General features: G+C 57.2%; 6 protein-coding genes across 6 annotated transcripts in view; 3 read left to right on the plus strand and 3 right to left on the minus strand.

Annotated features, from left to right (window-relative positions):
- Window positions 1-356, plus strand: part of SPRG_21446 (hypothetical protein) — a gene marked incomplete at both ends in the record, with an annotated part of 1723 nt that extends 1367 nt beyond the window's left edge. Inside the window, one exon of the mRNA XM_012354437.1 lies at window positions 27-356. Within this exon, the coding sequence (XP_012209827.1) occupies window positions 27-356 (330 nt within the window). The remainder of the gene's footprint in view (window positions 1-26) is intronic.
- A 393-nt stretch (window positions 357-749) lies between these two features.
- On the minus strand, window positions 750-2158 carry SPRG_14661 (hypothetical protein; the record flags this gene model as incomplete). Its single annotated transcript, XM_012354431.1, has 2 exons — window positions 750-1200; window positions 1401-2158. 2 exons carry the CDS (start codon window positions 2156-2158, stop codon window positions 750-752), a joined length of 1209 nt encoding a protein of 402 aa, XP_012209821.1.
- A 1001-nt stretch (window positions 2159-3159) lies between these two features.
- On the minus strand, window positions 3160-4698 carry SPRG_14662 (hypothetical protein; the record flags this gene model as incomplete). The annotated part of the gene is made up of 1 exon (XM_012354432.1): window positions 3160-4698. The coding sequence occupies one exon, from the start codon at window positions 4696-4698 to the stop codon at window positions 3160-3162; it is 1539 nt and encodes a 512-aa protein (XP_012209822.1).
- An 825-nt stretch (window positions 4699-5523) lies between these two features.
- Window positions 5524-7044, minus strand: SPRG_14663 (hypothetical protein; the record flags this gene model as incomplete). Its single annotated transcript, XM_012354433.1, has 3 exons — window positions 5524-5580; window positions 5649-6459; window positions 6515-7044. The coding sequence occupies 3 exons, from the start codon at window positions 7042-7044 to the stop codon at window positions 5524-5526; spliced, it is 1398 nt and encodes a 465-aa protein (XP_012209823.1).
- A 748-nt stretch (window positions 7045-7792) lies between these two features.
- SPRG_14664 (hypothetical protein) lies at window positions 7793-9325 on the plus strand (the record flags this gene model as incomplete). The annotated part of the gene is made up of 1 exon (XM_012354434.1): window positions 7793-9325. One exon carries the CDS (start codon window positions 7793-7795, stop codon window positions 9323-9325), a length of 1533 nt encoding a protein of 510 aa, XP_012209824.1.
- A 528-nt stretch (window positions 9326-9853) lies between these two features.
- SPRG_14665 (hypothetical protein) lies at window positions 9854-11073 on the plus strand (the record flags this gene model as incomplete). The annotated part of the gene is made up of 2 exons (XM_012354435.1): window positions 9854-10546; window positions 10924-11073. 2 exons carry the CDS (start codon window positions 9854-9856, stop codon window positions 11071-11073), a joined length of 843 nt encoding a protein of 280 aa, XP_012209825.1.
- Between the last annotated feature and the right edge of the window lie 1742 nt (window positions 11074-12815).

Consider the following 12815-nt stretch of genomic DNA (forward strand, 5'->3'; position numbering starts at 1 on the left):
CGGCCGCCCTCGACACGATCAACAAGACGACACTCACGCCGTCCGTCGTCGTCGTCGCCAAAGACGCGCCCAAAGGCGATGTCGACGTCCGCGTGTCGCAGTTTGACGCATTGTCGAGCGACGTCAAAGGCCGGTTTCAGCTCCAGGACCCGGCACTGTTTGATTTAACGTCCATTTACCGCAAAAAAGACAAGTACGCGCGCGTCGACGGCGTGTGCTTGCAGATGGGCCGGCGCGACGACACGCACGACGAGCAGTTGATTGCAGTCCTCTTTGATCGCGACAAGTTTACGAGTGAAGCGATGGCGCAAGCGTGGTTTAATGATCACAAGGCGCGTCTCCAGTCGTACATGTGATTTACAACGTATTTAACATCGAATACAACAGCACTTGACTATAAAAGACGACCCTAAGTCTACCTCCGCTGGTAAATACGGAGAGTCGACCATTACTAGAAGGGTGGCAGCCCGATCCGCACGGTGTGAAAACTTTTGAATGGCGTGGTTTGTGGTTTGCGGTCCAGGAAATCGACATCCCAGAAAAAGTAGAAGATTCATTGGAGAGACACAACACATTTGCATAGGTATATGTATCGTAGGCATAGGTGTCTTCCTTCTAGAGTGTCTGCTGGTGGCGTCATAGTGTCGATCGGGATCACATCGAACGTCCGTGCGATTGCTAGGGCTAGGGCTGGGCTAGGTTCTTATTTACGAGCTTCAAGTGGAAATTCGAGTGGTCAATTACATGAATTAGAGTGTTTGCCATGGCGACGACGCGCGCGTGGGGGATGTGTACACGCCTGGCTCAGTCGACTGCAGTCCGTGCACGTCCACGAGGTCCTGGATTCGATCTTCATTGGCTGCCTTGTGACACCAATGTTGTGGGTCGAATTTTCCAAAGCGGTGGCCCAAACGCAGCGTGACGTTGTGGCATGCCCCCAGCGTCGCCAGTAGCAAAGACGTTGACGTCAGTGTAAGCACGACAACGTCATCGTCCGTCAGTTCTGTGCCATACAGCGTCAGCATCTTAAGCCCACGCGCCATCCAGACAGGCAACGCACGCGCCAGGGCCAAGACACCTTCCTTCCCGAGCTTCGTATAAGTAAAGTCCACCGACGTAAGATGGCGCGACGACGAGAGCCACTGAATGATCGTCGGCACACTCTGCGTGTGATCAAATTGAACTTCGTGCAGCGTGATGCTGGAGAGACATGGGCAGGCGCCAATCTTGGTAATTGCGGGAAGAGTCCAGCTCCCGAGCATCACCGATTCGAGCGAAGTGCATGTCACAAGAAAGTCCATAACGTCGTCCAAACGCATCAACTGAACGGAGTTGTTTTGGAGGAAAAAATCTTGGCCTGGTCCAGCTTTCGCAGTAAACCTCCCGTGTCAACATCGAACAGCTCCGAGGAATGGCTCAATGATAGCGCCGTGATGTGGTGCAAGGTCGTTGGCGACGACACCAGCGCTGTCTGCACGTCCACGGCACAGTCCAGACGCAAGGTCGCCAGCGTCGAGCAGGCTTGGATCGCGCTCGCCAGCGCCGTCGGGTCACTCACAGAGACACACGGAAGCGAAAGCGACGCTGCACTGGGTCCTTGGAGCCATGCAACGACGGTCATGACGTCCAGTGCATCTGGAGCCGCGACCGTCACGTTGAGCGCGACCAGCTGTGTTGTCCGAAGCACCGACAAGTAGCTCGCTGCGGCGACTGGCGTAATCGTGTTCTGGATCGTGCTCGTAATCGTCACAGACTGGACGTTGACGCAGCGCGACAAAATGTCGGGGATCGGGTCGGGCTGTACCTCGTGGCTCTTGACGATGACATTTGTGATGCGGTCGCCCCAGTTGTACGCAAAGGCACCAAGCAATCCAGTCACCGAGGGGTCCACGACAAGCGTCACCGGCATCGTTGGCGGTAGCGTCGCATCCAGCCAAACGAGGGTCGTAAAGCCTGCGTCAATGTAGACACCGGCGAAAGCTGGCAGCGCGGTGATACCGAGGCGCGCGTACTGGATCGGAATCTTGGTGATGTGCACGACCGGCCAGTGGCAAGCGAGGTTTACGACAGCGCCAAGGTCGCGGAGCGCGATGAGCTCGACGGGTAGCGTCGACGCCGGTAGCGCGTTGAGCAAGGCGGCAACGTCTGCCCCGTGCATGGTCGCCTTCAAAATGGCGTGCAGCACAGTACTTGGTAGGCTCATCCAGCTTGTGGCCTCGCGTGCACAGACTCGCTTTGCCTCCTTGTCCCCTTCCATGGGTGGTCGGCACGTGGTGGTGGCGTCAAGATTGCGACTGTGATCGCTGGAACCGCTTTGGGCTCGCGTCGTCTGCGCGTTCCGTTGACACTGAGAGGGTTTTTGACCACTTGGAAACTTCTTGCTCGGAAAAGCCTCCATTTTGGTCGAAATGGTCCCCTTCCGTCAGCGACCTGCTGTTGTGAGCGTGATTTTCGATCCAACGAGACGCTATGGAGGGTGATCATGGGCCGCGCATCGCCATACGAACATGCATCGATCCTCGCTCACCACAGCTCAATAGACCATAACGCATCAGGCCGCTCGTGCAAACAAGCACATGCTGCTCTAAATAGGCGACGCATACGTACTGTCCATCTTTATGCCCAAAAAGGTTCACGTCGGCGACGTCGCAGGTCAAGCACATCCGTCCGTTCACGATCTCAACGCAATTGCACGCCGTTGGTTAGCCTCATGGCGCTCCCCACAACATGGCTGGCATCGTCGAGACGGTTGGGTGTCCGACGCTGCGTCGCCCAACCATGGACGCGGTCCTCTGGAGCGAGGAAGGACCGCATCACCAGCACCCAGAAGCCCTCGAGCACCATGCAGATCGTCAATGATAAATGTATGTGCTACGGGACACACAGCATAACGCCAAGGGCTCTCAAATCTGCAAACGTCAAGTCGAAGCTTTGTCGCAGGAACTAGTGCCAGTATTCAGACAATGATGGCGCGCAAGGATCATCGTAGGTTTCGGCAACGCCGTCCTTCTGCTATCATTGCACCCTAGATCAGCTCTTCGGTCGCATCAAGAGTTCACTGTACGACAATATGCTAGGCTATTACGGTAAGCGCATCCAACAGTAATTACAAATGGAAAATGCCGTGTTCAACGTCCAAATGAAGTAGAGTGCATAATATCATGGCAACGAGGTGCGAGGGGGCGTCGTAAACGTGCCAGGCGCAATGTACTCGAGCTTGTGCACGCGCACGAGGACTCGGAGAACGTCTTTCTCATCGCAAGGTTTGTTCAGAGCCAGCAAGTGCGAAGCAACCGAGGCCGAGCCAAAACGCAGCGTGACATCGTGGCATGTCCCCAGTGTCGTCAGGAGCACGGCCACCGACGCGATCGCGAAGTCATTTGCTTGCAAGTCGATCGTCAGCGATCGTCGGTTGCGACCCGAGCCGAGGGCGAAAGCAAGCACGACAGCGTCACCGTCCGTTAGCCCCGTGCGTCCCAGACCGAGCGTCTTGAGACCGCGCGCCATCCAGACAGGAAGCGCACGTGCAAGCGCCGCAAAGCCATCGTTGCCGAGCATCGTGGAACTAAAGTCGAGAGACGAGGGACGGTGCGAGGTCGAGAGCCACTGCACAATCTTGGGGATGGTGCGATGGACTTGAACGTGACGCAGCGTGAAGCTGGTGAGGCGTGGACAAGCACCAGTCGTGGGCACCGCGCGAAGGCTCCAGTTGTCCAACGTCACCGACTCGAGCGAGGGACGCGTGCATAAGTAGCCCATGACGCCGCGCAAAAGCATTCCACGGCCGCCAGTCTTTCGAAGGGAAAAACTCAAGGCCCGGTCCATCTTTTGCAGCAGAACTTTCATGTAAGCGTCGTACGCACCGTAATCGTTGCTCAGAGCGAGTGCCGTGATGTGGTGCAAATTGTTTGGAGCAGTTGCCAAGGCTCCTTGAACGATAGCGACACCGTCCAGAGTCAACGAAGACAATGTAGTGCACGCTTCGATCGCAGATGCCAGCGCCATCGGTTCACGCACCGAGTGACATGCGAGAGAGAACGACGTCGCGTCCGACCCTTGCAACCATGCGACGATGGCAGACGCGTCGACTGGGTCATCCGCGACCACACGGACCTTGAGTGTACGCAAGTGTTGCGTTGGCATCGCCGCCAAGTAGGCAGCAGCGGCGACTCGCGTCTCGGCACTCTCGATCGTCACAGACTGAACGTTGACACAGCGCGCGAGGATCTCGGGGATCGGGTCGGGCTGTACGTCATGGCCCTTGACGATGACCTCTGTGATGCGACTGCCCCAAGCGTATGCAAACGTCGAAAACGTGCCAGGTACGGACGGGTCCAGCACCAGCGTCACGGCCATCGTGGGTGGCAACGTCGCATCGAGCCACGCCAGCGTCGTAAAACCTGCGTCAATGAAGACGCCAGCAAAGGCCGGCAGCGCAGCAATCGCGAGGCGAGCATGCTGGATAGGAATTTTGCTCACGTGCACGACGGGCCAGTGGTCGGCGAGGTCGACGACGGCACCGAGGTCGCGGAGTGCAATGAGTTCGGATGGCAGCATCGACACCGGCGACGCGTCGAGCAAGGCGGCAACGTCAATACCGCGGCGGGTCGCCCGAAGAATGGCGTAGAGCACGGCCCGTCCCAGGCTCGGCAAGTTTGTGGTCTGACCGACCCGCTTTGCTGCATTGTCTCCTGCCATCGGTGGTGGTGGTGCCAAGATTGCGACTGCCAACGATAGAAACGGTATTAGACCTGAGCACTGAGATCGTCCCGTTGGCCAAAAGAGGGGTTTTGACCACTCAAAAGAGGGGCTTTGACCACTAAGAAACTTCTTACTCGAAGCATCAAATTTGCGTTCTTTCCACGAAAGCTCGAGCGACGTCAAATGCCGTTTCCAGCTTCAAGACGTCTCCACGAATCAAATTTACATCGATAGTTGCAGCTACTGGACGAGACATAGGTGGCTGGGGCACACCAGTTCACGTGCCACTATGTGTAAGGAGATCCTGTGCATCCTAGTTCTACTCGTTGAAGTAATCTAAACAAAAACCGTCGAATTGATCGCATTGGATGGACAAACGGGATGGCGACGTGAAGGCGCCGACCACACCTTCGACCGTGTGAGTCAAGAAGGGAGCTTCTTGGTAGGTTTCGCCACCTATCATGGCCCCTCACTGCCCCACTCTTTGTCACTCGGCGTGTGGGTTTTGCACGCGTCACCTCAAGGGAGTAGCCCTTGGTGATGACGTTTTCCCCACACACACTCTAGACCAGCGAGAGCCGACTCGCACACCCACAGCCAACCGGTTAGCTAAACCGGTTAGCTCAGCCGGCTAACCCAGCCGGTTAGCCGTTTCCTGTCCCTTTCAGACAGTCGCAGGCCTGTCGCCCTTCGACAAGCCTCGCGCCACCCAAGTGCAACCCTGTCGTCCTACGACAGTCTTGCGCCATCCAGCCGAGCCCCCAAGTCGATGCGAGCCACCAATCTCGGCTCCTCAGCTCCGCTAATAAACACCGAGCCTGGTCAGCTCACTTCTTCTTTTGGCTTCTCGACCACAAGTGCTTTCTTGGTGTTCTTGCCCTCGCAACTGTGTGGACACTCGTGTATTGGAGCTTGAAACCGCTCACGAGGCGTTGAAGAGTCTCTACCTCATCCACATGTCGGCCTTGAGCGGGCAAGTAGTGCAACATCAGAAAAGGATTACTCAAACGCAGCGCCACGTCACAGCACGCCCCCAGCGCTGTCAGTAGCACGGCCGCCGACGCCATCGTCAGTAGATTCGACGACACATCGATCGTCAGCGACCGCCGGTTCTTGCCCGAGGCGAGCGCAGTTGCAAGAACGCTAGCGTCATCGTCGCCCAGTTCCGTTTCATCGAGCCCCAACGTCTCGAGGCCGCGTGCCATCCATGCAGGCAGCGCTCGCGCCGCAACGCCGTTGTGGCCGAGCACCGTGCCCGTCAAGACCACTGTGCGGAGGCGGTGCGAGGTCGAGAGCCACTCCATGATCGTCGTCACGTCCCTCACGGCATCCAACGGAAGATAGCACAGCGTGGCGCTACCGAGGCGCGGGCAAGCGCCCGCCGTAGAAGCCGCGGGAAGCGTCCAGTTTTCAAGGCACACCGACTCGAGCGAGGGACACACGCCAAGGATGCAGACGACGTCGCGCAACCGAAGAGCTTGGTAATAGTTGTTTCGAATGGACAAGGACAGCAGCTTGGTTGGGTCGAGCTTCTCAAAAAGGCCAAGTATGGGAATGTCATACTGATCCGACGATTGGCTCAATGAGAGCGACGTGATGTGATGCAAGGTCGATGGCAACGACGCCAGCGCTGCGTATATGTCTTCAACGCAGTCCAGACGCAAGGTCGCCAGCGTCGAGCAGACTTGGATCGCAGTAGCCAGCGCCGTCGGGTCGCGCACGCGGGTGCACAAGAGCGATAAGAATGTTGCGCGATGGCTGTCAAGCCATGCGACGATGGCGGTGGCATCGAGTACATCAAAAGCACTGCGACCGTCGTCGTAAGTGTCGCCAAATCGACACCGATTGGACGTTGACGCAGCGACCGAGAAGGTCACAGATCGGATCGACTCGGCGGTTCTTTGTGATGATGTGGGAAATTCGGTCGCCCCAGTTGTAGGCAAAGGCGCCGGGGACACTCGACACGGAAGGGTCCACGACCAGCGTCACCGGCATCATTGGCGGCAACGTCACGTCGAGCCAATCGAGAGGCGTAAAGCCAGCGTCAATGTAGACGCCCGAGAACTCAGGCAGCGCAGCAATACCGAGGCGAGCGTAGTGGACCGGGATCTTGGTCCCGTACACGCCCGGCCAGTGGTCAGCGAGGCTGACGGCGGCACCGAGGTCTCGCAGCGCGATGAGCTCGACTGGTAGCGTCGACACTGGTAGCGCGTTGAGAAAGGCAGCCACGTCCGTAACTTGGCTGATCGCTTGAAGTATGGTGTGCAACACGGCACTTGGTACACTTGACGAGCGCGTGGCCTCACGCGCGCCAACCTCGTTTGCCGTCCTGCCTCCGGCCATCGGCGGTCGAGAAGTCGTGGACGTGAGAAGAGGGCAATTGCCACTGTTCAAACCAAATCGGGACTGCGATCTGAGATCGTTCCGTTAAGAGCCAACGGCAAACTCAAGATCGGCGACTTTGGCCTCGCGATGCCACTTGCAGCAACGGCTACACATGCAGTCGGGAAGAGCTACTACATGGCGCCCGAGATGCACACCAGTGGCGACTACAGCGCGGCGACCGTCGACGTCTGGTCCCTCGGCATCGTGCTCTGGATGCTGCTCACCGGCGTCCCGCTCGTCGAATCGTCGTCCGAGGTAGACGAAGTGTTTGGCTTCCTCCAGCGCGTTGGTATCCGGAAACTGGTCCACGCGTGGGGACTGTCATTGCCAAGCGACGCTGTCGAGATGCTGGCGCTGCTCTTGGTCGCGGACCCGGCGCTGCGTCCATCCATGGCCACGGTACAGCAGCATCCGTACTGCCAGCCGCGCGCCATGCTCGATGTATCGTCGCGGTAGAGACGATGGTTTTGAGTTTTCGAAAGAATTCGTTAATCGTTCTGATAGAATAGTCTTTGAGTTTTTTGTTGTTGTTGGAGTGCTAATGTGAGCTCCGACGCGAAAAAAGAATTCGACTTCAAATTTTCGAGCAAGAAATTTCGTGGTCCCAAACCCTCTCTTGGTCAACGGGCGGAGCTTGTTTGTAGCCCAAAGCAATTTCAACGTTGGCAGTATCAATCTTGACAGCGCCACCAATTGCCAACCCTCGATGTCCAGCGACAAAGAGACACAACGGCGCCAGAACACTGGCTTGTCAAGCCTGCCAAGTGCCGTTCTCCACGTCATTCTTCGAGCGACCGAGCACGGAGAGGATGTTGCCGCCTTGCTCAGCGCACTGCCGCCGTTGACGCTACCACCTGAGCTGGTTGCACTCCGAGACCTCGGTGCCGTTGTCGACCTCGCTCACCACTGGCCGGTCGTGCGCGTGACCGAGATTCCCATCGAGCATGCGCACCTTGGTGTGGCAGCGCTACCTGCGCTACAAGGCCTTTACATTGAACCTGGTTTTGCCGCGCTTGCGTGGCTGGATGCCACCTTGCCGCCAACAATACCCGTGGCGCTCGTCGTGGACCCGACTGTCTCGGGCGTGCTCAGCGCCTTTGCGTACAAATGGGGCGATCGCATTACCCATGTCATTATCAAGGATCATGAGGTGCACCCAGACCCGATCCCCGACATCCTCGGACGCTGCGTCACCGTCTCGCATGCTGCGATCGAGAGCACCAAGACTCAAGTCGCCGCAGCTGCGTACTTGGCGGTCCTTCCGATGCATCACTTGTCTGTGCTCGAGGTGAGTGCCGCCAAGGCACAGCTGGACGCATTGGACGTCGCCGCCATTGCTTTCTGGCTTCAGGGACCCAGTGCTACGTCGTTCTCTCTCGCCTGCACCTCTGTGAGTGACCCGACGGCGCTGGCGAGCGCGATCCAAGCGAGTTCAACACTCTCTTTGTTGACGCTGGACGGTGTTTTGGACGTCCAGGCGGCGTTGGTGACATTGCCATCGACCTTGCACCACATTACCGCGCTCTCGTTGCGCCAATCGTCAGGTCTGTATGACGTGCCCACGCATGTCCTCCTTGGAAAGCTCGATCGAACCAAGGTCGTCTCGTTTGCACTCGAAAACAACAATGCTCAAGCGGTTCGCTTGCACGATGTCGCCAGCGTCTTTATGACGTGCCCCTCGCTCGAATCCGTGCAGCTTGTCAACTGGAGACTTCCAGCGGTGTCGACAACTGGTGGTGCTTGTCCATGCCTTGCTAGCTTCACGCTGCGCCAAGTTCAATTTGATGGCGTGGAGAGCATGTCCAAGATGATGCGCTGGCTCTCGACGTCGCGCTGCCTCGCGTCGGTGGACTTTAGTTACACGCGCCTTGGGACGAAGGACATCTTGGAGCTGGCACGGGCGCTACCTCTCTGGATGGCTTCTGGACTCAAGGAGCTGCAGCTTGCTGCGACGGGGCTCGGAAACGTTGACATGACCGTCTTTGTTGTCGCCCTCGCCGCGGGTCGCAACCGATGGCGACTGACGATTGACATGTCCAGAAATGATTTCGCGATAGAAGCGGTGTCGGTGCTACTGACAACGCTGGGGGCCTGCCGCGACGTCGCGCTGGTTTTCGGCTCAACTTCGTTTGTTTCGCCTACAGCCTTAGACCTCGTGCAGGAGCACAAGCTCGAACAACCTGTGAAAGGCACGTATACGTCGCCACCTCGCACCTCGTCGCCGTGGCATGCACACTAATTCATGTAATCGATCGCTGCGTTGTCGTTCAACAATTGCAGTCATAACCTCAAACTTAGTATGGCACACGCCACGCGGGCAATATATATGTGCCACGCAGGCAAGCCCGGTCGTCGCTTTAGCGCCACAACTAGCCTCTCTACAAAGAAGCCACTATGTAGTGGAGAAGACGGTCACGTTAGTGATCGCTTGGACGATTGACTGCAGCGTTTGCACCGTCTCTATTTCTTCTCTTTCGAGCTTCTCTTTTTACGTCGCTTTATAAAGACGTCAACTACGTATCCCTTGCTTCAACCGTCTCGACACCGAGAGGATCCTGCTGCTACACTTTAAGTATACCTATACGCGTAGGCCAAGTACTACAGCGCACTCCGACGCGAAGCGGATACATATCAAGCCTTTTCCAGGAAGAGATTTCTTGTTGTCACATACCATCTCCTGGCCAACGGAAAGAGCTTGGTTACAGCAGAAAGCGGTTCTAACTCTCGCAGTCGCCCTCTTGACACGATCATCACCTGCCAACCATCGATGGCAGGAGACACCAAGGATGAAGGGCTCTGTGCGCGCCAAGCCGCAACATTGACGTGCCTACCAAGTACCGCGATCTACGCCATTCTGGAGACGACCGCGATTGGGAAGGACGTTGCCGCCTTGCTCACTGCGCTGCCGGTGTCGACGCTGCCTCCCGAGCTCGTTGCGCTCCGAGACCTCGGTGCCGTCGTCGATCTTGCTCATCACTGGCCCGTCGTGCGTGTCGCCGAGATTCCGATCGAGCATGCTCACCTCGCCATTGCTGCGCTGCCTGCATTCGCCGGTGTCCATGTGGACGTTGGTTTTGCGGCCCTTGCGTGGCTGGATGCCAAACTGCCGCCCATGAAGCCCGTGACGCTCGTCGTGGACCCGTCCGTCCTCGGCATGCTGAGCGCCTTTGCCTATGCGTGGGGTGGTCTCGTCACGAACGTCCTTATCAATAGCCACGAGGTTCAACCGGATCCCACTCCCGACATCCTCGCGCGCTGCGTCAACGTCCAGAAAGTGACGATCACGGTCTTGAAGCGCGTCACTGCAGCCGCGTACTTGGCAGTACTTCCTACCCGACACTTGCTCGAGATGACTATGAAGGCAGCGGGCGCACTGGATGTCGCCGCCATCATCGCGTGGCTGCAAGGACCCAGTGCAATGTCCCTCGACCTCACGTGCACCTCTGTGAGTGACCCAACGGTACTTGCAAGAGCGATCCACGATTGCTCGACGCTGTTTTTTTTTGCGTCTGGACGGCGCCGCAGACGTTCAAGCAGCGTTGGCGACCGCAACAGGCAATTTGAACCACGTCACGACCCTCTTTTTGAGCCAATCGTCGACTCTGTACGGCGTTGACGCGGGTGTCTTGCTCGGGAAGCTGGATCGGGCCAAAACGATTTCCCTCCACAACAAGCACGTCCGGGTGCTCCGTTTGGGTGATGTTGGCAGTGTTCTTGCTGCATGTCCCTCACTCGAATCGGTGAGCCTTTACAACTGGGCGCTTCCCGCGATTACCACCACTGGTGCTTGCCCATGCCTTGCGCGCATTATGCTGTATCACGTTCAGTTTGATGAAGTGGAGAGCGTGCCCAAGACGATGCGCTGGCTCTCGACCTCGCACTACCTCACATCGGTCGACTTCAACAACACGGTGCTCGGCAGAGAAGGTGTCTTGGAGCTTGGACGGGCACTACCTCTCTGGATGGCTTCTGGGCTCGAGACGCTAGGGCTTAATGCGACGAGGCTCACGGACAACGACGCTGTCATCCTTGCGGTCGCCCTCGCCTCTGGTCGCAACCGACGGCCGCTTCGTATTGTCATGCGCAGAAATGGATTCACGATAGCATCGGCGCCCGTGTTGCTGACGACGCTGGGTGTTTGCCGCGACGTCACACTATATTTTGGCCACACTTGGATTGTTCCGCGCATGCGTGCTTCCGACCAACAATCCAAGGACAAGAAAATACTCCTCGCCCTCGTGCGTGAGCACAAGCTCAAGCACAATAGTTATTGCACGTTTGCGTCGCCCCCTTGCACCTCGTCGCCATGGCATGGACGCTGCATGTAGCTAACCTACTAGTATATACAATGTAGAATGCCATACATTTACCACGATTTAAGAATTCCAGCCCTAACCCTAGCACGACACAGATCTACGATATCACAACTGTGCACGTATTTTCATCACGTCGACGCTAGAACGCGACAGGTAGCCTTTCTAGAAACGAGCTGTCGATGCCTACAAGTTGTACATGGCGGTTGTAGGCTGCATTGGCCACGTTGGTGCACTCTCGATTTCCGCCACCCGTTTTTGCCCCCTCTCGGGGGTAACATGACCGCAATATATGGGAACCGTAACCTTCACACGAATATCGAGGACGGTCATCAACTGCTATGCATGTCGTCGCACCGGCTAATTCTGCTAAACTGACCTTTAACGTTACTCGCGATGCGTCAAACCGCAGCACTGACATCAACATCGCCTTTTGGCGCGTCTTTTGTGGGCACGACTGACGACATGAGCGTCGATTTGCTGATCCTGTCCAGTATGTGCGAGTTGTTGAAATACTACAGCGCACTCCGACTCGAAAAGAATGCACATCAGGTCTCAGGCTTTTCTGGGCCGATCCTCTGTCGTCACTCGCAGCAATGTGGTCCGAGATGTTATACAACGTTACGTATATTGTGCGGTAGAGTGTGTGAGCGACACACTCTACCGCACAATATACGTAACGTAAAAAGGTTAGCCTACCCGACGGACACGCTCGCGTAGATAGCGTACTACACTGTAGGTGCGTCGCGTCTATCTATCCATGTATCTCTAAATCCCTTTCCATCCATCTACTTCTCCACGAGTGGGACGCCATGCTGCCACGTGGGACCGACAACTCGAACTCGCGTACCAGTATCTGCGTCGACTCGGTAGCATTCAGGGCCGTTGGTCAGCGCAGCCTTGACGCGCCACGACGCTGCACCGTTCCTGTTGGGATCTTGTGACGCTCGACTCGGATTGGGGCTGTGGCGCGATTATAAGCCAATCCAAAGCCGATTCCACATTCAACGGCATGTCATTCGTTGTATTGCAGCCAATGGCATCGCTCCACCCCGCGAATCACGCCGCCTCCGGCTGCCACCTCATTCTCCCGTACTATGTGTTTGAAACACGTTTAAAACACGCCACGTGCTAGTTTCAGATTTCAAATCAGGTTGAGCTAAACGACGCCAGCCCGAGACCATGGCCTGCCCCGGCGTCCTCATGAGCGCGCAGCTCCTGCCGCTCGTCACTGCCTACCAAGTGGGCGTCAACCAAGACGTTCGCATCCTCACGCGCCTCGGCCACGACCCGCCGGACGGCGACCTCGGGTCCGTGCATGCGGTCATGGCGCCGTGGCTCGATCGCGTCGGCTTCCGCTTCGTGCCTCAGCTGTGTCCATCGCTTGTCTTTAGCTACGCGCTCGAGTATGGCCGC

Source organism: Saprolegnia parasitica (assembly GCF_000151545.1).
Source record: "Saprolegnia parasitica CBS 223.65 unplaced genomic scaffold supercont2.161, whole genome shotgun sequence".
In the NCBI taxonomy this organism is placed as follows: Eukaryota; Oomycota; class Saprolegniomycetes; order Saprolegniales; family Saprolegniaceae; genus Saprolegnia; species Saprolegnia parasitica.